Source organism: Bombina bombina, chromosome 12 (assembly GCF_027579735.1).
Source record: "Bombina bombina isolate aBomBom1 chromosome 12, aBomBom1.pri, whole genome shotgun sequence".
NCBI lineage: Eukaryota > Metazoa > Chordata > Amphibia > Anura > Bombinatoridae > Bombina > Bombina bombina.
In genome coordinates, this window is record NC_069510.1 from 92,296,163 (window position 1) to 92,321,497 (window position 25,335).

The 25,335-nt window shown below is 41.2% G+C and overlaps 1 protein-coding gene across 2 annotated transcripts in view; it reads left to right on the forward strand.

Moving 5' to 3' along the window:
• Nucleotides 1-25,335, forward strand: part of SCAI (suppressor of cancer cell invasion) — a 573,395-nt gene that overhangs the window by 190,938 nt on the left and 357,122 nt on the right. For both annotated transcript variants that reach the window (XM_053695796.1, XM_053695797.1), the window contains exon 4: nucleotides 6,997-7,083. In XM_053695796.1, the coding sequence (XP_053551771.1) occupies nucleotides 6,997-7,083 (87 nt within the window). The remainder of the gene's footprint in view (nucleotides 1-6,996; nucleotides 7,084-25,335) is intronic.

The window sequence follows — 25,335 nt, forward strand, 5'->3', positions numbered from 1 at the left end:
AAATTTATGCATCATTACTCCTTAGCAAACATGTGCCTAGCTGCCATCTTTGTTAGTGGAAAAAACGGATAGTTGCTGGCAAAAACAGATTACCATTTCTGACGACTTAAAAATTTCAAATTATTAATATATATATATAAAAAACTAAGGCACAGATTACGAGTTTTGCGTTAGAGGCTATGCGGTGCTAACGAGCAGTTTTCTCTCACCACTCACTTACAGACAGCGCTGGTATTACGAGTTTTCAGAAACCCGTCGTTAAAAGACAAGAAGTGAGCGTTGAGCAAAATTTGGCTCATTACCGCACTCCAATACCAGCGCTGCTTAAGTCAAAAACACCCCTAATCTTACACTTATTAACCCCTAATCTGCCACCCCCGACATCGCCGACACCTACATTATAATTATTAACCCCTAATCTTCCGCTCCGGACACCACCACCACCACCTACATTATACTTATTAACCCCTGTTACGGTACCAACAGTGTACCAAGGGTTAATACCAGATGAACAATGTCCTGTATAGGGAATCAGCAATTCACAACCCAGCCAGTTTCAGGTTTAAAAACAGAATGACATTTATTAAAGGCTAGATGCCTAGTATTTATACAGGTTTGACCCCAGATGGGGGGGTTGAAAGACTCTTGTACATTTAGATAAAAAGGGGAAGACGCCCTTTTATGAAACAGTAGAATTACATTACTTAAATACTTTACTTAGGCAGATAACAACTTAAACACATTTGGCTTGTCTTATCACCTAGCGTCTGCTCTCTGAGGGTGATTAAACAATGGCCTGTTTATTACTTAAATGTAATTATAGCACACAATAGCTGAGGCCAGAAAACCTGTCTTTAGAAATTAGTTTCTTAGCTAAACACAATTAACTCCTTCAGTCCTGACAGAAGGGTCTGTCACAACCCCTAATCTGCTGCCCCAACATCGCCAATACCTACATTATATTTATTAACCCCTAATCTGCCACCCCCAATGTCGCCGCAGCCGCCTACCTACACTTATTAACCCCTAATCTGCCGCCCCCAATGTCGCCGCCACTATATTAAAGTTATTAACCCCTAACCCTAAGTCTAACTCTAACCCTAACACCCCCTAACTTAAATATAATTACAATAAATCTAAATAAATATTCCTATCATTAACTAAATTATTCCTATTTAAAACTAAATACTTACCTGTAAAATAAACCCTACGATAGCTACAATATAACTAATAGTTACATTGTAGCTAGCTTAGGGTTTATTTTTATTTTACAGGCAAGTTTGTATTTATTTTAACTAGGTAGAATAGTTATTAAATAGTTATTAACTATTTAATAACTACCTAGCTAAAATTAATACAAAAGTACCTGTAAAATAAAACCTAACCTAAATTACACTACCACTACACTATAATTAAATAAATTAACTAAATTAAATACAATTACCTAAATTAAATTAAATTAGCTAAAGTACAAAGAAAAAAAAACACTAAATTACAGAAAATAATAAACAAATTACAGATATTTAAACTAATAACACCTAATCTATTAGCCCTATTAAAATAAAAAAAGCCCCCCCAAAATAAAAAAAAAACCTAGGGCCTTTTGCGGGGCATTGCCCCAAAAGTAATCAGCTCTTTTACCTGAAAAAAACCCATCAAACAACCCCCCCAACAGTAAAACCCACCACCCACACAACCAACCCCCCAAATCTAAAAAAACCTAAGCTCCCCATTGCCCTGAAAAGGGCATTTAGATGGGCATTGCCCTTAAAAGGGCAGTTAGCTCTTTTGCAGGCCCAAAGTCCCTAACCTAAAAATAAAACCCACCCAATACACCCTTAAAATAACCTAACACTAACCCCTTGAAGATCGACTTACCGGGAGACGTCTTCATCCAGGCCGGGCCAAAGTCCTCAATGAAGCCGGGAGAAGTCTTCATCCAAGCCGGGCGAAGTGGTCCTCCAGACGGGCAGAAGTCTTTATCCAGATGGTAGTGGAGTACACCTAGCGCCTACTAAATAAGACCTCTGGCTTTGATAATTTGACACCTAGTTGTCAAAATGGAAAGATGAAACTAATAAGGTATACCAAAGCGCCAACTATACGAAGGCTGGGTCTGGACCTAATGCAATATTGTCAAATGATTACAATAAACAATTTATTGAGTACACAAATAAGTTAAAAACATGGATCCATGTATAAACAATCAAATTTATACAACAATAATAGCTAAATGAATAGTTAAAACAAATAGTTATGTAAAATTGTGCAAACATTGCTCTTAAAAATATTCATAAAAAATTCCAAATTTAGTATAAGGCTCACAACAGAAATTCAACTTTGTGTTTACCATATACACATACACAAATTTGTACAGCAATAATAGCTAAATGAATAGTTAAAACAAATAGTTAAATAGCAGATATGGCATTTAAAATTGTGCAAACAATGCTCTTAAAAAATATTCCTAAAAAATTCCAAATTAAGTATAAGGCTCACAACAGAAATTCAACTTTGTGTTTACCACATACACATAATAGGTGAAATATATTAGTCAGTTGTATAATATTATCTAACCAATAATGTTCTCGATTCTATGCAATACTAAATATTGCCAATATTGACTAATGTGTAAGGCTCTGAGTAAGACCTTTAACTGTGTGTTTACCACATACGCATTGTCAAGTAAAAAATATTGTGACAGCAATAAGCCAATGTAAAGAATGTGTATCAAAAAAGTTGTGTGCAAAAATTAGTGTACAAAAGATATTAATGGTCAAAAAATAGGTTGATCTTCAAAAAACGTGAATTAAGAACAAAGATTGTGAAAAATGAAAAACCAAAAATTTACAAAAAATTGTGGTGTGTTCCAATAGTAACTTATATAAATGTAAATAATAGTCCAAAAAATAGTCCAACAGTGAAAACGTAATAGAAAAAATAATCCAACAATAAATTATAATAAGTAGTGTGTCTCTTTAAGAAAAAACAATAATCCTTAAAGTGTTGTGAATCCTAACAGCAATAGTTATGGTGATTTTCCAAGTGTTTTATACTGAATAGCAGTGTCAGTACTTGCTAGCCGTTTTCCAACCCAAAATTCTATCTTCTTGGCAAATATTTTGTTATAATCCCTGGATGATCCTTCTGTAAAAGAAAGATATGATGGTGTAGATTGTTTTTAGATCAATAGAAAATGAAATTGTGCTTACCAGTCGACGCGTTTCGGTCACAAAGAGAAGGTCTCTTTGTGACCGAAACGCGTCGACTGGTAAGCACAATTTCATTTTCTATTGATCTAAAAACAATCTACACCATCATATCTTTCTTTTACAAATTTGTGTATGTGTATATGGTAAACACAAAGTTGAATTTCTGTTGTGAGCCTTATACTAAATTTGGAATTATTTATGAATATTTTTAAGAGCAATGTTTGCACAATTTTAAATGCTATATCCGTTACATAACTATTTGTTTTAACTATTCATTTAGCTATTATTGTTGTATAAATTTGATTGTTTATACATGGATCCATGTTTTTAACTTATTTGTGTACTCAATAAATTGTTTATTGTAATCGTTTGACAATATTGCATTAGGTCCAGACCCAGCCTTCGTATAGTTGGCGCTTTGGTATACCTTATTAGTTTCGTCTTTATCCAGATGGCATCTTCTATCTTCATCCATCCGGCGTGGAGCGGGTCCATCTTCAAGACATCCGACGCGGAGCATCCTCTTCATCCGACGGACTAAAGCTGAATGAAGGTACCTTTAAGTGACGTCATCCAAGATGACGTCCCTTAGATTCCGATTGGCTGATAGAATTCTATCAGCCATATGTTCATATAAAAAAGTTCATATGATACTAGCCTAATTCAAAGTAATAATTCCAAACCTGGCTAAAAGCTGCATCTAAAGCTGTACATATATTTGCTTAACTTCATTTTTGAATAGGGGCAATAAATCATGTTTATTTGATAATGCCAATATTTATCATTAATAATTTATTGCCCCTATTCGAAATATACATACCTGAAGGTCTTTTCCAGGGCTATGATGAGCCTCCCTACTGTTGCCATACCTCATAATGTTTGAGGTCACAAAAAGTGAGTGCAAATTCTACATGTTTTTCCTGTCTTTTTGGAAACTAATTATACTACACCCAGATCCAGTTCTTCTGTGCGCCCTTTCCCTCTTCTGTTCGTCTTAGATTTTGCTGGGACTTCCTTCTCTGGTTGGCTCTGTTCCTTGGAATTCAGGCAGCAAGATTAACTGGATCTTTACCCTTCTCTTCACAATAAAGAAGTGGTTGATTGTCTCTTACATTAGGAGTGATTGTTTCTGCCATACAGGAGGACTATATCAATACATTTTTTTACAGAGACTGATATATACAGTGGATATAAAAAGTCTACACACCCCTGTTTTTTTGCTTTCCTTAAAGGGACACTGAACCCAATTTTTTTCTATCGTGATTCAGATAGAGCATGCAATTTTAAGCAACTTTCTAGTTTACTCCTATTATCAAATTATTTTCATTCTCTTGGTATCTTTATTTGAAATGCAAGAATGTAAGTTTAGATGCCGGCCCATTTTTGGTGAACACACTGTGTTGTTCTTGCTGATTGGTGGGTAAATTTACCTACCAATAAACAAGTGCTTTCCATGGTTCTGAACCAAAAAAATAGCTTAGATGCCTTCTTTTTCAAATAAAGAAAGCAAGAGGACGAAGATAAATTGATAATAGGAGTAAATTAGAAAGTTGTTTAAAATAGAATGCTCTATCTGAATCACGAAAAAAATTTTTGGGTTCATTGTCCCTTTAAAGTGACAGTATGCTAATATTGCTTGCAACAAAGTAGATTTTTTAGTATCAATATGCATACACTTTTTAAGTGCTTTAGTTTTGTTAGCAGTTTAGATTATTTTAGGATGTCATGGTATGATGATTATGTATCAAATGTTGAATATTGTGACTTATGTTGTGATGGGTTTGTAGTAACCTCTGTTAGGAGGATATCTTGCAAACAGGTGGATGTTTTGAGGACACATCCCTTCAGGATCATATGTCATTAGTATGCTAGCAAAAGTTGGCTTGACTCGAATCTACACACATGTATCAAAGCCATCCTATCCAATGCTTTTGGTTTAGTGCACTGATTTTTACAAAATTCCCTCTGAATCCACAGACAAGACATCCATCGGGTTTTTGACCCCCTGACTTTTGAATCATTAGCTGCAAATGTATATGTAGTTAAAGGACATGAAAGCATTTTTTATTTATGCATCAGAAGTTATCCACTACATTACAAGATAAACGTGCAAAGTAAATGTTTTTATAGCCTTTAAAACTGTTTTATTATTATAAAAATATGCATTATTGCACATCTGGGACACACCCCTTGAAATCCTCTTTAATGTTGTTTATATTACCTCTGCTGTGACCAATTAGGGACACATTTAAACTAGTTCCTGCACATGTCAGCCAATCACACTGCAGCATGCGGGAGTGTCTGTCCTCTTAACACACTCTAGCCTCTCTAGGGGAAGTAGAAACACCTCATTTTTTGGTAAATTGCAATGAAAGCAGAGAAATTAAGTAATGAAGGTGCATTGCAATATTTCTATTTATGCACAATTAAAGGGACACTGAACCCAGATTTTTTCTTTCGTGATTCAGATAGAGCATACAATTTTAGGCAACTTTCTAATTTACTCCTATTATCAAATTTTCTTCATTCTCTTGGTATGTTTATTTGAAAAGCAAGAATGTAAGTTTAGATGCCGGCCCATTTTTGGTGAACAAACTGGGTTGTCCTTGCTGATTAAACAACACCAATAAACAAGTGCTGTCCATGGTACTGAACCAAAAATGTGCTGGCTCCTTAGCTTAGATTCCTTCTTTTTCAAATAAAGATAGCAAGAGAACGAAGAAAAATTGATAAAAGGAGTAAATTAGAAAGTTGCTTAAAATTGCAGGCTCTATCTAAATCATTAAAGAAAAAAATTTGGGTTCAGTGTCCCTTTAAAGGGACATAAAACAAGTTAGGATAGAGACAAAATAATATAATATGTACTTTAATTACTTTACCTGCAAATTTATACTGCAGTGCCTCGCCATTAACCCTTTCTTTTTAGTTTCTGAATTGTAAATCTCTAACTCCCCCCACACAATTCCTTTTATGGCTGTATCTATGTTTATTGTTCTTTAGGTCAAATGCAAAAGTGAATAGGGATTATCTGCTGGAGCATGCCTAGAAGCTGTGAACTCAGTTGAAATACAATGCCTGTGTCTAAACACTGATAAGAGTGGTGGAGTTAGCTGCTCCAGGCAGCTTAGCTATGTAATTCATTTTGCTTATTTTTGAAAATTATTTTAAAATACTTGCAAGCAATTTTTAAACATTTGTTTTATGCAAACTATTTTATATTAATTAGCCCTTTTACAGATCTCAACCTGTTTTATGGCACTTTAAACATTTTATCGTCCATTGATAATAGAATAATACAATTTAGAGCACTTACAGGGGCATTAATAGCTTTTACTCTATTAGCTTATTTAAAAATATCCCTAACTTGCCTCAACTAAGCGAATAAGATTGCAGGATTTTAAACCTAGGTTTCAGCTTTGTGGCACTAATTACTTTATGGAGACTAAAACTTTAGACTTTCTTCTTCAATATTTATACAACTAATATAATTTTAAGAAAAAGTGAATCTGTAAAGTTACCTTAGGTTTAAATGATTTATCATAGAGTGTTTATTTCATGTTTGATATCCCTTTGAAGCTTCAGTTTTTAGAGTTTATCAGTTTCCAAGAAGCAATGATGTTCAATATACTTGTCCGTTGCTGTATGATTTACTAACACACACAATATATATATATATATATATATATATATATATATATATATATATATATATATATATATATATAAAACATTTAATTTAAATTTACATTTATTCACTCTTATTTTTGCTTTGTGTTATCTTTAGACAAGTTTTGGACAACCGGTATGGTCTTAAACGGTGGCAGATTGGGGAAATCGCCTCGAAGATTGGTCAGCTTTATTACCACTATTAGTAAGTACCTGACAAACAGTTTACATTGAACCTGTAAACTTAGAAAGCACTTGCGTCTTGCATTTGACGATAACTGTTAGATGTCCATGCTCAATTAGCTATAATATGTCGCTTGCATCTGAAAATCTGAGAATGTTAGGAGTAAAAGTGAACGACTCAAGTTATAGCTGAAGTAACGGGAGGAAATGGAATGTAATAGATGTAAAAACTTACATACTAGCACATGGTATTTGGTATGCAGTTGTGTGAAGCAAAAATAAACTACTTATCAAAGTTAGAAGTCTATCTTTTCTTTCTCTCTTCCTCCTTTTGTTCTCTCTTTTTCTTTTCCTCTCTATCACTCTTCCTATTCATTCTCATTTCTTTCTCTTCATTAACTTTGCTTTCTCTCTTCCCTTTCTCCTTTTCCCTTCCTATTTCTTTCATAAGGTAGTGAGGTCACAATCCATTACTCTTGAGATTCACTTCCTAGCCACTAGGAGGAGGCAAAGATTCCCAAACTTCGAAGAGCATACTATCCATCCCACCTCACTGGTTTGACAGTTTAATCTTTGTCTCTAAGGACGTAAGTGAAGAATTGCGGTGCTCTGAAATATGTGATGAGAGGGCTTCTCAGATTGATATGAGGCCCAGTGTGTCCCCCTCAGAGAGCTGTTACTGAGAGACAGGGGAGATTGCAGTATTTGATAGTGAAAATAACCACTCCGGTGTAGGAGTTGCTCACAAGCCTGCCACGGGTGTTGCGTGGACCAGTCCCTCAGCCCTCTCCTGATGGTTTGTCTGTGTACTCTACATAGTGATCTTCTGCAGTAATGTGCTCAGTACTGGGATGGGCTGTATACTGGAACCTGTCATTTATGCAGTAGGCAAGCACAGTAGATCGAGTGTAGTCCAGGTTAGTATAATATTGAGGTCACATATTGTACTCTTTCAGTCCACAAGCTATTAGTTGGTGCTTAAGTCATATTACATCATAGCCTTGGGGGCATATGTGTATGTGTATATATATATATATATATATGTTTCTTAAAGGGACAGTATACTATACAATTGTTTTTCCCTTAATGTGTTTCCAATTACTTTTTTTTACCAGCTGCAGAGTAAAAAATGTATGAGATTTTCTTTTTTAAGGCTTATTTGTGTATATGAATTAGCTGGTTTTGTGTTTTGAAGCCACAACCTAATAAAATGGGTTGAGCTTGTAGGTATAAGCAGATCTCATTACTTTATCACATTGTGTACATATACCTGCTTCTTTATCTTATATCTGTCCATAAACCAATCACCATTACTTGAAGAGAACAATGGAAAATTATCATTTTATTACCTTATCTCTTCTATAACCCACTGGGAGTGTACTTTCTTCTACTGGCTTTGTTAACACAGCTTAGCCTCGAGACCAAAAACTTTCAGGATGGGTGGGAATACCACAGGCTAAATAAACTTTCATTTGCCAATATAAGGGTAATGGAAATACTTGTAAACAATTTAATACACTCCAGCAGGTATTGGGATCATTGGGAACAAATTAAAGAGGAGAATGTTTTTGAGTAAACTGTCCGTTTAATGTTTGACATCTCATGTAATACCACAATACGACTTCTACATTTATTGTAGTCTAGACTGGACAGAGATACATCATTGGACTTTAAGGACCTTGTTATAATTGATATGCGCACTTCAATTATTTAGATTTTTCTTTAATGTTGTAGTTCTTTTTGGTGGTTATTGTGTGCCACAACTCAAAGTTAGTTTAAGGCCGTAGGTATTTTTTTTCTCATTCCTTTTTTCCCCTTTGCGCGCTCCTTCTTTGATTGTGCAAATTAATTGTGCCCTACTCACTTCTGACTCTCGGGTCGGATTAGCACTCCTTACCTTTTTGTATTGATGGTCTTTTAAAATTGTTAGATCATGGGTTCATATTTCTTCCACACGCTAAGTACCGCCTTTTATTCTTTTAGCAGCATTGCTGAGGTAAAGTCTCAAATTTTCTCCTACATCTGTTGTTTTCCTCAGAGTGAAGGGGTAGAGTTTCTCAAATTTTTCCAAGAGAGTGGGGGAATATTAAAGTTTGTGTGCAAAGCTTTTATAAGGGGGTCTTTACTTTTCTCATTTACTGCCTTGGCATATTCTGTTTCCAGACTTTTCTGTGTCACTGAAATAATTGCTCAATTTGTATATATAGGTTTATTGCTCAATATACAGGTTTACAGTACTTTTCTTCCTAAATCGAAAGAGTCCACAGCTGCATTCATTACTTTTGGGAAATAAGAACCTGGCCAGCAGGAGGAGGCAAAAGGCACCCCAGCCAAAGGCTTAAATACTCCTCCCACTCCCCTCACCCCCCAGTCATTCTTTGCCTTTTGTCCCAGAAGGTGGGCAGAGAAGTGTCAGAAGTTGTTTTGTCTTTTATTAAGGGTAGTACTCTTTGATATGGGACGGGAGTTTTGAGTAATCCTATCAGTCTCTCAGTGAGAGCCTGGATGAAAGTAAGAGTCTGGAGATGCAGGGAGAGTCTTTCTGCGAAACCATCCCGACTCATATTAACAATTCCACAAGCAATCAGCGTTGTCGAACTTCGCTTCGCTGCCTGCTTTTTTCTCTCAAGTCCATGGTGGAGGCGCTGCTACTATTCGTCACAATTGAAGGGCCGTGTTCCTGTTCCACGGCGTAGATTCCGGTAAGATCGTTTCATTTTACTTCATCAGAATGTATTGTAACTTATTAATGTTTCCCGTAAGGAATTATCTTGCAGGACTTATATTTATAGGGCCCTAAGTGAGGCTCCTTTGTTATCTTGGAATCGAGGGTAATATCTCCCGAGGGGGATTATTGAACAGGGGGGGTTTTAATCATGTTTGTTATGTGATTCAATCTGCTTATGTATAGTGTTAACTGGGCTCTTGGCTAGAACATAATAGGCCTTTGGAAGTGACGCAACCTTATGGTTGGGCGCGCTTTTCTTGGACTGTACGGTTCACCTTGTGACTAGACGTGTTTACGTTCTGGTCTTCCATTTCCACATTCCTGACCGTGTGGCGAGTGAAAAAGTCTGCTTGTGTCTGGTTCTAGGAGGTGGTGAGTGCCCCAGCCATTGTTGGTGTCAGGTGCCGTTTAAGTTTTTTTCTTAGTCCATATTAGCATATTCTTTAGTTATGAAGGATTCTGATACTGGGACCTCTTCAGATTCTTCGACTTGTGAAGAAAGCGAATTGGCCCCGTTGACACAGGTCAATCAGTTATGTTCGATATGCCGTAATAGAGCGCCATGTTCCTCTGGCTTGAGGAATCAGGGGTCTGCTGACCCATCCGCCTTTGGGGGTTCTGTCCTCCAAGAGGCAAGTTCCCTACCGCTCCCTATTACTACACATGCGAGTAACCTAGATTATGTTTATCTCTCCTTACAGGGCGGCTTGTTCCCCACTGAGGTTGCAGCTCGTTTTTGCTTTCACACATTTTTGGCGATTATGCGTCTGCAAAGTCCAGACGTTTATTTGTGCTTGTGCCCAATCGTCCCGGGTCTACCGACCTTGGGTGGGCCTATACAGCTCCCTGAGGGTGTAGCTGTCCCTGAGTGTTGTGCCTTTCGTTACAGAATAGCGCGTCTTCACGTTTTACTCAGACACGTTTTTGAGTTATTGAAGGATCCTATCCTTAACGGATACGGAATCTGCAGTATTCTACTTTGAATGGCTCAACTCATTAGACATGAGGGGATGACGTAATTTCCAAATTGTCTGCTTATTGAGATCTTTCCCAGTTTTTTGTTGGAAGGTCAGGGTTCCGTTTGGCTGGTCCCGCGGGTATGCCTGTTTTTTCCTTGGCGTTAACTTACAGGTTGCCTTATATTTTCTTTTATCCGGTTAGGATGTCTTTTGATTTCGATTATGTGTTTTCTTCGGGAACTTCTGGGATAGATTCTCTCTGGTTGCTTCTTCGGAAGCTTGTTAAGGGACACGTTAGTCCTAGGTTTGTCTGTTTTACCTTCCCCTCTGAGGGAGGATTTAGCCAACTTGACAGTTATGACCCAAGCTGCGGTCCTGCTGGGAGTCAGATCTTCTGTCCTGTGGCATGTTCAGACACGTGGTGCCGGTTCTGCCTGGCTGGTCTGGTGGGGCGCTGAGTGCTCACATTATTATTTGTGTGTCTTCTTGTTTTTCTTTTCAAGTTCAGCTAAACACTCTAGAAGGATTCGTATGACTGGAAGATTGTTTCAGTCCTTATTCATCACTCAATCTGGTGACCGGGTCAGTGGAGTTCCGCTGCGTCACTCTCTGCTCCGATTTCCTCGGGGCCTAGAGTTTCTTTCCTCTCTGAGGAGGTTTGGGGGGCTTAGCACCTCCTTACCGCTGTTTGAATGGTTTGGCCTTCTGAGACTCTAGAATTGTCCTTGGACTTGTTCCTGCTGTGGTCCTCTTCTTGAGACCTTGCGGAGGGGGACCTGGTTCCCTTCGGGAGTTGGTTCCTTTGTAGGGACATGGGCAGTGTGGTCTCCTTGCTCTGTTTAGGGTTTTAACCTGGAGCTGGGGGATGCTACGCATCCCTCTTCTTCTTCTCCTCTGATGTTTGGGGCTGATGTGGAGGCTAGCCCTTGTTCGAGCGACCTTGTCCTCGAGGTATACCCTTGCTCTTGGTCATAGGTGGCTGTTGCGGCTAGGGCTCTAGTGACCTTGTTTCGGCCTTTGCTTCCTTAGCTCCTTGGAGCGTTGGACTCTGGCAAGGGGTGGTCTTGTCTTCTGGTCGGGACTTGCAAGTTTTTTTCATTCTCCATTTTACTTTGGGCATTGTATGGTATCTCCCGGGAGTCTGGTTTTATATCAGATGGGGGATCTCAATTTCCGGGTTCTTGTTTATTTGGGGGGCTCGGACCTCTCCTCGCTCTGGCTCTTCCGGTGGATGAGTTTTTCCCTCAGCATTTCCTTTGTGGATCCCATTGCGGGTTGTTCTATAATGGAGGTTTAGCACTCTACTTTTTAGTAGCCGCTTCTAGCAAGCATTCTCTGTGTGATCCTGAGGATGGCTGTGTGTTCTTGACTCAGGTGTTTACCTCGCCTGGGTCTGCTACATGTAATTTTGCCAGAACTCCTCAGGGTTCTGAGTTTGGATGATGTTTGGTCTCCGTTTTCAGTTGATCCTAGGCGCTGGTTTACTTGCTGCCTGGCAAGTGAAGGGTTGCTCTTTGAAACCAACTACAGCTGTTTGCGCCTTGACTGATTTCTAGCTAACTGTTCCAATCCTTTGCAGGATGTTGGGAGAGCTTTTTCTCTGTTCTGCTTCCGGTTCTAAACCTTGTGGTTCTATTGGGATTGGGCGTTGCCTCCCCTTGTTATATGGACCCTTTTAGGTCTTGCAAGCTTGGTTTGATGGGGTTTTTTCCTTTTTATGGAGTTTGTGGTACCTTTCAGTTCCCATTTGGTTCTTCCGTGCCTTATTCTTTTGGGAGTTTCAGCTGGGGTTCCCTTCTCTAGTAAAGGGTGTGTGGTGGGGGACCGATTGTGGGACGACAGTGTCTTCCGGAGGACTCTTGGCTCAGTTGTGTCTGATGTTGCAGTCTCTACCTAGGTTTCCGGGCTATCTGCTGGTCAGTGTCCTTGGGGCCTTTTCCTTTTCTGTTTTTCTCGGACTTTGGACGAAGCAGGTTTTTTTTGTTTGGTAGTGGTTTTCAGGCCTGGTGCCCTCAGAATGGGCCGCCTATTGGACCCTCACGTTTTTGCATTCAGTGTCCTCTATAGCTTGGGTATTGTTTTCCCAAAAGTAATGAATGCAGCTGTGAACTCTTTCCATTTAGGAAGAACAACATAAATGATGCTTACCTGATAATTTTCTTTTCTTCCGATGGAAAGAGTCCATCTTTTCTCTGTTCTGTGGTGCGTCTTTGTTTTTTATTCTTCTGGCAACTTTTCACCCAGATACTTCTTCTACTTTTCCTTGTTCCTCTGCAGAATGACTGGGGGATGAGGGAAGTGGGAGGAGTATTTAAGCCTTTGGCTGGGGAGTCTTTGCCTCCTCCTGGTGGCTAGGTTCTAATTTCCCAAAAGTAATGAATGCAGCTGTGGACTCTTTCCATCGGAAGAAAAGAAAATTATCAGGTAAGCATAATTTATGTTTTTCTGTTAAAGTCTCTGTTATTACTTTGTCTCCTGTATAAATATATTAACTTATTTATATTTTTCAGATTTTAAAGCAATAATTCTCTGTTTTGTGGTATAATTATAAAAGTATTATTTTTATTAATAAGATGGAGAAATCTATAAGGGGTGCTACTCTTCTTGCAATTGTGATCCTTTAGAAGGCAGATCTACAAATCATTTGTTTAACACTTAAAATATTTTGTGTTGTTTTGTAATTGAGCTTTTGTAATTCTTCCAGCACAGCTTTTGCTTCAGAGCCTTGCGTCTAACCAATCTAATGCTGCACTTGCTTCTAAAGGGGGTTGTCCTCCCTCTGTTTGTACAGGTAAAGGGAGTTAATCAGATTTAGCTCCAGAATATAAAGATTTTATTCGCTCTACTATTTCTGAGATGTTGGCGGCCAGACCCTCTCCAAGTAAGCGGAATTGAGTATCTGTTAAACAACCTACTATTGATTTAGCTATTCACTCGAAACTCATAAGTTCAGATTTGCTAATCAATTACCATCTGATTCTGACTCTGCCTTCAGAGCATGAATCTGAAGAATTAAAACTACTCTCAGATGATCAGGAGTCTCTTGATGGACTGGATCCTGTATCTTCCTCTTTTTTATTTAAATTAAAACATTTAATTACTCTTTCATTCCAAAAGGCAAGGAGAGTCCACAACTTAATTCCTTACTGTTGGGAAATACAACACCTGGCCACCAGGAGGAGGCAAAGACACCCAAGCCAAAGGCTTAAATATCCCTCCCACGTCCCCTATCCCCCAGTGATTATTTGCCTTTTGTCACTATAGGAGGTGGCAGAGAAGTGTCAGAAGATTTGGATAGTCCTGTTGTGGGTATGTTCCCTTCAAAAAAGGACTGGAGTTTTAAGTAATCATGTCAACCTATCAGTGAGAGTATTGATAAAAGTTAGAGTCTGGAGATGCAGGGGAAAGTTTTTCTGCAAACCCATCCAGACTGTCGCCTAACAGCTCCTGAGCAATCAGTGTTGACGAGTTTCACTGCTTGCTGTTACACACTCAAGTTCATGTCAGAAGTGTTGCTACAAGACTGTCACACTTGAGAGGCTGTGCCTGTTCCACAGCATGGATCCTGTAGGTAAGACCATTTTTATATATATACACTTTTGTACAGGGTCACAGTGTGACTCCTTTATGCCTCGATAGGATCAAGGGTTAATATCTCCTCCTGGGAGATTATTTGAACAGCAAGGGGTTATTTATTACTGCCTTAATGTGAGAGTTTTTTGGCTTGGAACAAACAGGTTTCACTTTCGTTTTTGTGTGTTGCGCAGTTCATGCTTAGCGCCTTTTTCATAGTAGGAAGTCCTTTCCTACGCACCACGTGACCAGGTGCGGTCTTTTAAATTTCCTACGATCTTGCTGCGAACATCACTCCTAAGGAGAGCGTTGCACTGTTAGCTGTCTGGGTCTAGGAGGTGGCGATTGCTCCAGCCATTGGGATTATTATATCGGGTGCCGTTTTTTAAAATAAAGCATTTACTTTTTGTCTGTCTTTCTGTGAATATATCTTAGCTATGGAGGACTCTGATATTACATTAGAAGGTTCCGCTCCTTCTGTACTGATTAATAATTCCTGTTTATATTGTGAGGAGGCCGGGGTTTGCCCGCCTGATCAATTTTGTTCCATTTGCCTAAGCACTGTTCTAAAATCTAAGAAGGGAGACAAGCCTGCTAATACTCATAGCGCTATTAGCCCCTCTGAGCCATCTACCTCTCAGGAATCTGTGTCCCGAGAGATTACTACCCTTTCTACACTACCCGCTCCACATGCAGTTCCCCGTGGCTCAACTAATCCTCCATCTGGAGGGGGCTTTTTTCCCGGAAGACTTTACCGCACCATTAAAATCAGCGGTGTCTGTGGCCCTGAGTGCCTTACCTCGCTCTAGCAAATGTAAGAGAAGGGTTAAACATAGTTCTCCTGACCTAGAGTCATGTAAATATTTGTCTGATTTAGCTACTATTTCCCAGCTATCCGAGAATGAGTTAACCTCTGTAGCTTCAGAGGGTGAACTTTCTGAGTCGGAGACTTCAGTTTCGAACCCTCCTTTAGATTTAAAATTGAGCATCTGCATTTTTTATTAAATGGGGTTCTGTCAATGCTAGAGGTTCCAGAGGCTACCCTCCCTGAGGAACCTAAGATCCCTAAACTAGACAGGGTTTATGAAGACAGGAAGGTCCCTCTTACTCTTCCTGTGCCAGTTAAGATGGCAAACATTATTAGTAATGAATGGGAAAGAATAGGATCTTCTTTTTCCCCCCTCGTCTACTTTTAAAACATTATTCTTGTTCCCTAACTCTCAATTGGATTTGTGGGGCTCCATCCCTAAGGTTGATGGTGCTATTTCTACACTGTCTAAACGTACTACTATCCCTCTGTAGGATAGTTCTTCTTTTAGAGAGCCTATGGATAAGAAAATAGAAACTTTTCTGAGGAAGATGTTTCAACATACAGTGTTTTTATTTCAACCGGCGGCAGCTGTAGCTGAGGTTGCTGGAGCAGCTACCTACTGGTGCAACACTGTTGGAGCTCATTGAGGCGGAGACTCCCCTCAAGGATATTTAGAAGATAATTAAGGCCCTAAGAATTGCTAACTCCTTCATCTGTGACACAAATATATGCAGATTATTCACCTAAATGCAAAGACTTCTGGCTTTGCTGTCCTAGCCCGCCAGGCTCTTTGGTTGAAGTCTTGGTCTGCAGATATGACTTCTAAATCCAGAATCCTTTCTCTTTCTTTCAACAGGAAGATTTTATTTGGTCCAGGGCATTATTTCTACCGAAGGGAAAGGTGCCTTCCTACCACAGGATAAGAAAAATAGGCCTAAGGGACGGCAATTGTCTAATTTTCATTCTGAAAAATCACAATTGCAATCCTCATCCAAGTCCGAGCAGCCCAAGAGTACTTGGAAGATGGCTCAGTCCTGGAGTAAGTCCAAAAAGACTAAAAAGCTCGCCGAGAACAAACCGACATGAAGGGGCTGCCCCCGATCCAGGATCAGATCGAGTAGGGGGCAGACTGTCTCTTTTTTCAGACGTTTGGTTCCAGGATGTACAGGTTCCTTGGGTCCTGGAGCTTGTATCTCAAGGATACAGGAATGGATTCAAGTTTCTTTCGCACAGGGGCAGATTTCTACTCTCCAGTCTTTCGACAAGACCAGAAAAGAGGGCTGCCTTCTTAGGTTGCGTATGGGATCTCTCCTCTCTAGGAGTAATTGTCCTGGTACCTACAGCAGAAAGAGGTTTTATTCAAACCTTTTTGTGGTTCCAAAGAAGGAGGGAAGTTTTTGTCCAATTCTGGATCTAAAGTGCCTAAACAAGTTTGTGAGTGTTCCCTCTTTCAATATGGTCAATCCTTCCTCTGGTTCAGGAAGGACAGTTTATGACCACCATAGACCTGAAGGATGCATACCTTCACGTTCCGATACACAGGGAACATTTTCAGTTCCTGAGGTTTGCCTTTCTGGACTAGCACTTACAGTTCATAGCTCTTCCGTTTGGCCTAGCTACTGTTCCAAGGATATTTACAAAGGTTCTGGGGGCTCTTCTAGCCGTTGCCAGAACACAAGGTATTGCAGTAGGGCCTTACCTGGGCGATATCCTGGTGCAGGCACCATCTTTTCGTCTAGCGGAAGAACATTCGGAGTCCCTGCTCAATCTTCTTCGATCACATGGATGGAAGATAAACTTGGAAAAGAGTTCTTATACTCCAAGTACAAGGGTGAATTTTCTGGGGACAATAATAGTCTCCATATCCATGAGAATATTCCTCACAGACCAGAGACGTTGCAAGCTAACTTCTGCATGTCTTGCCCTCCAGGTCTCCTTGAGACCCTTAGTGGCTGAGTGTACAGAGATGATCAGACCCATGGTGTCCTGTATGGACATCATTCCTTTTGCCAGATTTCATCTCAGACCCTTACAACTATGCATGCTGAGACAATGGAACAGCAACCATTCAGATCTGTCTAGATTGTGCTAGACAACCTGTTGAGAGACTTGCTCTCCTGGTGGCTCTGTCAAGATTATCTGTCCTAAGGCACATGCTTCTTGGGAGATTGTGACTACGGACAAAAGCCTTTCAGGTTCGGGAGCCGTTTGGGATGCCAAGAAGGCACAGGGACTGTGGACTCAGGAGGAGTCCTCCCTTACGATCAATATATTGGAACTCCGGGCAATCTTCAATGCCTTGAAGACTTGGCCTCTTCTGGGTTCATCCCAGTTTATCAGATTCCAATCAGAAAATATAACCTTGGTTGCCTACATAAACCATCAGGGGGGAACGAGAAGTTCCTTGGCGATGAGAGAAGTATCTCAGATACTACAGTGAGCGGAGACTCTCAAATGTACGCTGTCAGCGATCCACATTCCGGGTGTGGAGAACTGGGAAGCAGACATCCTCAGCAGGCAATCTTTTCGCCCAGGGGAATGGTCTCTCCATTCCAAGGAGTTTGCAGAGACATGCAGCGTGTGGGGGACGCTGGAGATAGATCTCATGGTATCTCGCCTCAATACCAAGCTACCCAGGTACGGGTCAAGGTCAAGGGATCCTCAGGCGGAATTGATAGCTTCCCTAGCAGTACCATGGAGGTTCAGACTCATATATCGTTTTCCTCCATTACCGCTTCTCTCCCGTGTGGTGGCTCGCATCAAGCAGGAGCGAGCATCAGTGATTCTGATTGCTCTATCGTGGCTGTGAAGGACGTGGTTTGCGGATCTGGTAGTGATGTCCTCATCTCCTCAGTGGAGGTTACCTTGTTGCAGAGATCTGCTAAAACAGGGTCCCTTCGTTCATCTAAATCTAGATTCTCTGAGGCTGATTGCGTGCAGATTAAACGCTTAGTCTTAGCCAAGAGAGGGTTCTCTTAGAGTGTTATTGACACTGGTTCAAAAGTTACTCGTCGTATCTACCAACCATAGAGTGTGGAGGACTTACTTGTACTGGTGTGAGGAGTGTGACTTTTCATGGCATAAGGCCAAGGTTGCCAGAATTTTATCTTTTCTTCATGAATTGAATGAGTCCACAGCTGCATTTGTTACTTTTGGGAATTTAGAACCTGGCCACCAGGAGGAGGCAAAGAAACCCAGCCAAAGGCTTAAATACTCCTCCCACTTCCCTCATCTCCCAATCATTCTTTGCCTTTTGTCCCAGGAGGTTGGCAGAGAAGTGTCAGAAATTTTCGATAGTCTCTTATAGAGAGTAGTACTCTTCGACATGGGACTGGAGTTTTAAGTAGTCCTCTCAGCCTCTCAGTGAGAGCTTGGGTGAAAGTTAGAGTCCGGAGATGCACTGAGAGTCTTTCTGCGAAAACATCCCGACTCATATTAACAGCTCCACAAGCAATCAGCATTGACAAGTTTTGCTGCCTGCTTTTTTCTCTCAAGTCCATGGCAGAGGTGACGCTACTATCTGTCACACTTGAAGGACCGTGTTCCTGTTCCACGGCGTAGATTCCGGGAAGATTGTTTCATTTTACTTTCATCATGGATGTATTGTAATGTCAACTGTTTATCCGAAAGGGGCTACAACCTTTTGGGGATAACTTTAACATAGTGTCTCAGTGAGACTCCTTTTTGTGTCTAGGAATCAAGAGTTAAAATCTCCTGATGGGGATTATTGAACAGGGGGGTTTATAATCATGTTTATGTGATTCTGTCTGCTACTGTGTAGAGTTGCTTCGGCTCATGACTATTTTAGAACATAATGACCTATGTCTAGTGACGCGGCCTTTTTGGCCGAGCACACTTTTGTATAGACTGCGCGGTTTACCTTGTAACCCGATCTCCATTTTCCTGACTGCGTGGCGACTGATAAATCCTGGTCGCTGGTATCTGATTCTCTGGAGGCGGCAGTGTCACAGTTATGGAGGATACTTGGAGACGGATGTCTCTGATTCAGACTCTACTTCTTGCGAAGAATATGAATTGGCCCGGGTGATACATGCCTATCAGTTATGCTCCGAATGCCATTTTAGAGTGCTCTGTTCCTCGGGATCGGGGAATTGGGTGCCCACTGAGCCATCAGTCTCTGGGGATTCTATTTCTCACGACACGAGTTCCCTACCATCAACTCTTACTACGCATGCAGGTAACCCAAATGCTACTTATCCTTCTAGGGAGTGTGGCCTGTTCCCACCGGAGGTTACGACACGGTTCCGCATGGCCATATCTTTGGCGCTGGTGCAACTGCACCTCCCGGGAGTGTGCTTACGATATTGTCAGTGTTCCGTTAACCTTGGCTCGTCAGGCGCGGGATCGCCTGGTCCAGTTCAGCCCTCCGGGGAGCATCTGCTTCTGAGGCCTCAAGGGATCAACCTTTGGGGCCGGCGGTTTTCTTTTGTCCCGGCAGAGGTATGTTGCGCCTTTCGTTATAGACTGGCACGCCTTCGTGTTCTACTAATGCAAGTTTTTGGTGTTGCTGGAGGATCCCATTCTTAATGGGTCTGGGGATTCTCAGTCTTACTCTTCGACTGGTTTGCATACATAGACATAAGGGGATGTCTATGTATGCAGCGATAACCTACGGGTTGCCTTATCTTTTATTTTCATCCAGTGAGGATGATTTTTATTTGGTTTAAAGCTCATGTTGTGGTTTGATGTTTCCTTCGGGAACTTTCCTCTCTGGAATTAATGCTCGCGATTTTGTTCTCTTTGTTTACAAAAGTCTGTCTGACTGTTCTTTATCCCTCTATCATTGGGGGAGACTCTGTTTCCTTGACAGTGCTGGGGCCCTTGGTTTCAGGCTGGTCCTGACTGGGTACAAATCCTTCTGTCTTTGAGGCCTTATTCAGACATGTGACACCTTTTTTATGTCCGGTTGTTCCGGTGAGGGCGCCTAGTGATCACAATATGATTTTGTGATTGTCTTGTTTAACAAGCTTCAATTAGCATCCTGAGAGGACTTGAGGGTCCGTGGTTGCTTAGGGGCATGGGGGATTGGTTCAATCCTTATTCGCCTTTCAATCTAGTGGGCCGGGACTCCGTTGATATCCACGGCGACATGCTCAGTCGTTTCAGAATTTTTCGGGAACTAGGGTGTTTTTCCCGTTGTGGGTTGGAGGCTTGGAGGATTTAGGTCCTTCATACCGCCGTTCTTATGGTTTTGCCTTTCATGGTCTCTTTGGAGGTGTCCTTTTAGAACTTGTTCCTTTTAGAGGTTCTCATCCTTTGGGTCGAGATTTTCTGGACTTTGTCTGTTTTTTCTGGCGTTCTTCGCCGCTTAATTAGGAAGTGAAGGCAGTGAGGCTCTGTCTTCCTTCGGAAGTTAGTCATCTCCATTTCAGGGGCGATAGGAGGTGTTGTCTCTTTTTCCAAGCTTTTTGCTTAAGGGATGTTTTTCCGCCTGGGTTCAGAATGCTTTGCATTCTTCTCCCTTGGGTGTGGTCCTCTGGGACATTAATCTGAAAGGATTATGGAGACTAGCCTTTCTTCTACTCTCTTTCAGGTGACTTTGTTGCGGCCTAGTACCTTGCTTGGGGGGTGTTGACCTCTGGCTAAGGGTGTTCTCTTCCCTTTGGGCTGGGAATTGCGAATGAGTCGTGTACCCGTTCTCCAGGTTTCCCGGTTCTCATCCCCTGTGAGGTCTGATTGCTTCAGACAGGGTTTCTTGTGTTTCCTGAGGGTGTCGTTAGTTCTAGGACGATTCTGGGTCCTGTCTTGAGTTCTTGTCTTGGATCCTTCTTGAATGTCTGGAGACTTATGATCTGATGGACTGGTTCGGAACGACCCAGTTGTTTTCAGGGACCCTATGTTGCGACATAGGGGATAGCTCATTGGGCTTGCAAGCAGGTAGGCCAGAGTTCTCATCCACCTTCGGGTACTGGTTATAAACTTTAAGGCCTTACTTGTCCTTCGGACGGAGTGTGCTCCTCTATGGGGTGTTTTTTTCACTGTTGGGTCAACAGTGGTGTCTGGATGATTTTTCATTCGGTCAGTGTTTTGATCATACTATGGCTTCATGTCTTGTGGACATGTACGCTGTTCTTATCTGTGCCTTTCCCTTTGGAGGGGATAGTTAATCTTCCTTATGAGTTGGGGTTTCCTCTCTCTGGGTGGTCCTTGTCCTGCCCTTTGTGTAGGAGGTGGGATCAGGTGGCTTATTTCTGTAAGGGGCAGCATCTGCTGCTCAGTGGGCTCTGTTCAATTTTAAATTGGTCTGTCTAAGAGAGTTGTGATAGGTCTTCCTACGGATCTGTTGCACTTTTCTCTATTCCTGGTCCTAGGGGTTTCTCATTGGGAGTGCCTTATTTTGGAGTAGCAGATTGGGTTGACACCCAAGCTCTGTTGGGGTGGCTGAGCCCCCCTTTTTTTCTTCCATTCCCTGTGGTTGGGGTCTTCTGTCCCCCTGTCTATCAGACATGTCTGTCGCTTGGGCTGGTCTGATGTTTTAGCATGATCTGAGATCTGTTGCTCTGCTATTTTGTCCTCAGAACATTCGAGGTACAGTAAGCCTTTTTGAGGTTTCTCCACATTCAAGGGATGTGGGAAGGACTGGCGGGTCTTAGATAGCCTGCAACGTTATTCGCTGGTTAGTGGATACTTAGCAATCTGAAGGATCCTATCTTCAGCTCCTTTCTACTTGCAGAGTCATTTTTAGATAACTGCAGCGTGCAGTATTTTTGCTTCAGGTGTTGTTCGTCAGACCTATCTGAGCTTGCTGCATAAGGTTTCGTGCTAAATATTTTGGTATTCGGAGATACCTTTTTGCGACTTGGGGACCTTCATCTTCAGTTGCTTTCTAGAGTGCGGTTGCACTGTCTTAGGGGAAGATCCTCTCTCTGTTTTAGACTCCCGGCCTTATCCTGTGGTTTCTGTATTTCTGGGGTCTGGGTGTTGCCTCCCCTTGTTTCTATGAGACTGGTTGGGTCTCTGTTAGCCTAACTCGGTTTCTCATGTTTTTGCTCTGTGTTTTTATTTAGGACTCGTTGTGCCCTTTTTAGTTTTTTTTCTCGAGTTCCTTATGCTAGCTGGAAGCTAGCTCATACTAATGCACAGTGGCTACTCTGCACTGTAGCTAACCGAGGGTTGCAAGTTTGATCCTCTGTGAGGTCTACTCAGCCTTTCCTCCTTTCGAGGTTGATAAAATGAGCGGCGGCTTGATTCCCTTAAGGGGAATTAGCCGCAATTTACAAGTACAATCATGTTTACCGTATTCTTCCACAAAGAAGAAAAGGCACTGAGAAGTTTGTTCTCTTTCTTTATTAAGGGGTGTGTTGTTTGGAGACCGACTGCTGGGGACGGTGTCTCTTGGAGGCTGTTGACTCAGTCGAGTCTAGTTCCTGCGGTCTCTAGCAAGGCTGTGGACTATCTGACTATCTGCAGGTCAGTGTCCTTTTCCTTTTTTTCAAAGTTGTTCTCGGCTTCGGACGAAGCAGGATTTTGTTGGGTAGGGGTTTTCAGATCAGGTGCCCTCGAAATGCCTCTTGTACCCTCCCGTTTTTGCATTTAGTGTCCTCTATAGCTTGGGTATTGTTTTCCCAAAAGTAATAAATGCAGCTGTGTACTCTTTCCATTTTATGCTTACCTGATAATTTTCTTTTCTTCAGATGGAAAGAGTCCACAGCTCCCCGCCCATATTTTTTCTGTGGGGCATATGTTATTTTTGTTCTTCTGGCACCTTTTCACTCTGATATTTCTTCTACTGTTCCTTAGCATAATGACTGGGGGATGAGGGAAGTGGGAGGAGTATTTAAGCCTTTGGCTGGGGTGTCTTTGCCTCCTCCTGGTGGCCAGGTTCTAAATTCCCAAAAGTAATGAATGCAGCTGTGGCCTCTTTCCATCGGAAGAAAAGAAAATTATCAGGTAAGCATAATTTAAGTTTTTTTTCCAGGATGGATTGGAGAAGGGTCTATCTGCTAGTTTTCTTAAGGGACAGATATCGGCCCTGTCGGTGTTACTGCACAAGACATTGGCTGAGCTTCCAAATGTGCAGTTCTTTGTTAAGGCTTTGATTAGGATCGGACCTGTGTTTATATCTGGTGCTCCGCCTTGGAGCCTACATCTTGTTCTTAGTGTTTTTCAGCAGGCTCCGTTTGAGCCTATGCATACTGTTGACATTAAATTGTTATCTTGGAAGGTTATTTTTTTGCTGGCTATTGCCTCAGCATGCAGAGTTTCTGAGATTTCTGCTTTACAATGTGACTTCCCCTATCTTGTTTTCCATGCTGATAAGGCGGTTTTATGTACAAAATTAGGGTTCCTTCCTAAGGTGGTGTCGGACCGTAACATTATTCAAGAAATTGTTGTTCCTTCTTGGTTTCATAATCCTCCTTCAGTGAAGGAACGCTTGCTTCCCAATCTGGATGTGGTTCGTGCCTTGAAGTTCTATCTTCAGGCTACTAAGGAATTCAGACAATCTTCCTTTTCGTTTGTCATCTATATGGGGAAGTGTAAGGGGCAGAAGGCTACTACGACTTCCCTATCTTTCTGGTTGAGGAGTGTCATCCGCTTAGCTTATGAGACAGCGGGATGACAGCCTCCTGAGAGGATAACGGCTCATTTCACTAGGGCTGTATCCTCGTCTTGGGCTTTCAAAAATGAAGCTTCTGTGGAACAGATTTGCAAGGCGGCAACATGGTCCTCTCTGCATACTTTTTCCAAATTCTACAAATTTGATACTTTTGCCTTGGCCGGGGCTTCTTTTGGGAGAAAGGTTCTTCAAGCGGTGGTGCCTTCTGCTTCAAGCGGTGGGGTCCTCCTCCTTTTTTCTCCCTCCCTGTTCATTCTGTGTCCTCTAGCTTGGGTATTAGTTCCCACTAGTAATTGGAATGACGTTGTGGACTCTCCATGTCATAGGAAAGAAAACAATATGTATGCTTACCTGATAAATTTCTTTCTTTCTGGACATGGAGAGTCCATGACCCCGTCCTCTTTTTTTAAAGAACCGACAGTTTTTTTGTGTAAACCTCAGAGACACTTTTCACCCTTGTTTTTCTTTGTTTTCCATTTCCTTCAGCTGAATGACTGGGGGTTATCGGTAAGGCAGGTTACATTTAACAGCTTTGCTGGGGTGCTCTTTGCCTCCTCCTGCAGGCCAGGAGTTGAATATTCCACTAGTAATTGGAATGACGTTGTGGACTCTCCATGTCCGGAAAGAAAGAAATTGATCACTTAAGCATAAATTTTGTTTTTCACTGCTAAATAGCTGTTAGAAAAGCAACAATATATATATATATATATATATATATATATATATATAATATATATGTGTATGTATCTCTCTCTCTCTCTCTCTCTCTCTATATATATATATATATATATATATATATATATATATATATATATATATTTATTTATATATATATATCCTAAGATATGGTGAGTCCACGGCATCATCAATTACTGTTGGGAATATCACTCCTGGCCAGCAGGTGGAGGCAAAGAGCACCACAGTTAAACTGTGAAGTATCACTTCCCTTCCCACAAACCCCCAGTCATTCTTTTTGCCTTCGGTGCAAGGAGGAGGTAAAGTTTAGGTGTCTGAAGAAAATTTCACTTAAATCAATATTTTATTATTTTGAAAGCCAGAGTAGGTTTGTTCTGATCTTTTCCGCATTAGTCTGTTCAGTAGGGCAGTGGTGGCTTTAAAGCAGTTAGGAACTTTTGAGGTGGGCCTCACTTCATTTTTCTAACATGTTGCTGGCCTTGTATCGAAAGCCAAAGTAGGTTTACTTTGATCTTTCTTTTTGTCACAGGTCTCTGTAAGGAGTGGCGTCCTTCTATACCATGTGAGCTGTCCTCCTGCTGGACGGCTAGATGCAGGTAAGGGTCTTTTTGTCTTCTAAGTATGGGAGGCTGTGCACTTCTAAGGACTCTGCAGAATTTCTTGGGACACAATATATCCTTACTAGGATATTAATATTGGCAGCGCGCAGGCACTTATTGTGAGATGGGAGAAAGACTGTTTCCCCTTTAGTGGTGAAAGGGGTTAATGGTTACTAGGCTATATTTGTATTGTACAATACTACAAGAAAATAACTTTAGGCTTATGTTGGATCGCTTTATGTTATAGAGATTTTTTGGCTGGGTTACTGATTTTTTCAGGAGTCTGTGAACTATGCTCCGTTTTTGGACCTTTTTTTTTACATATACATT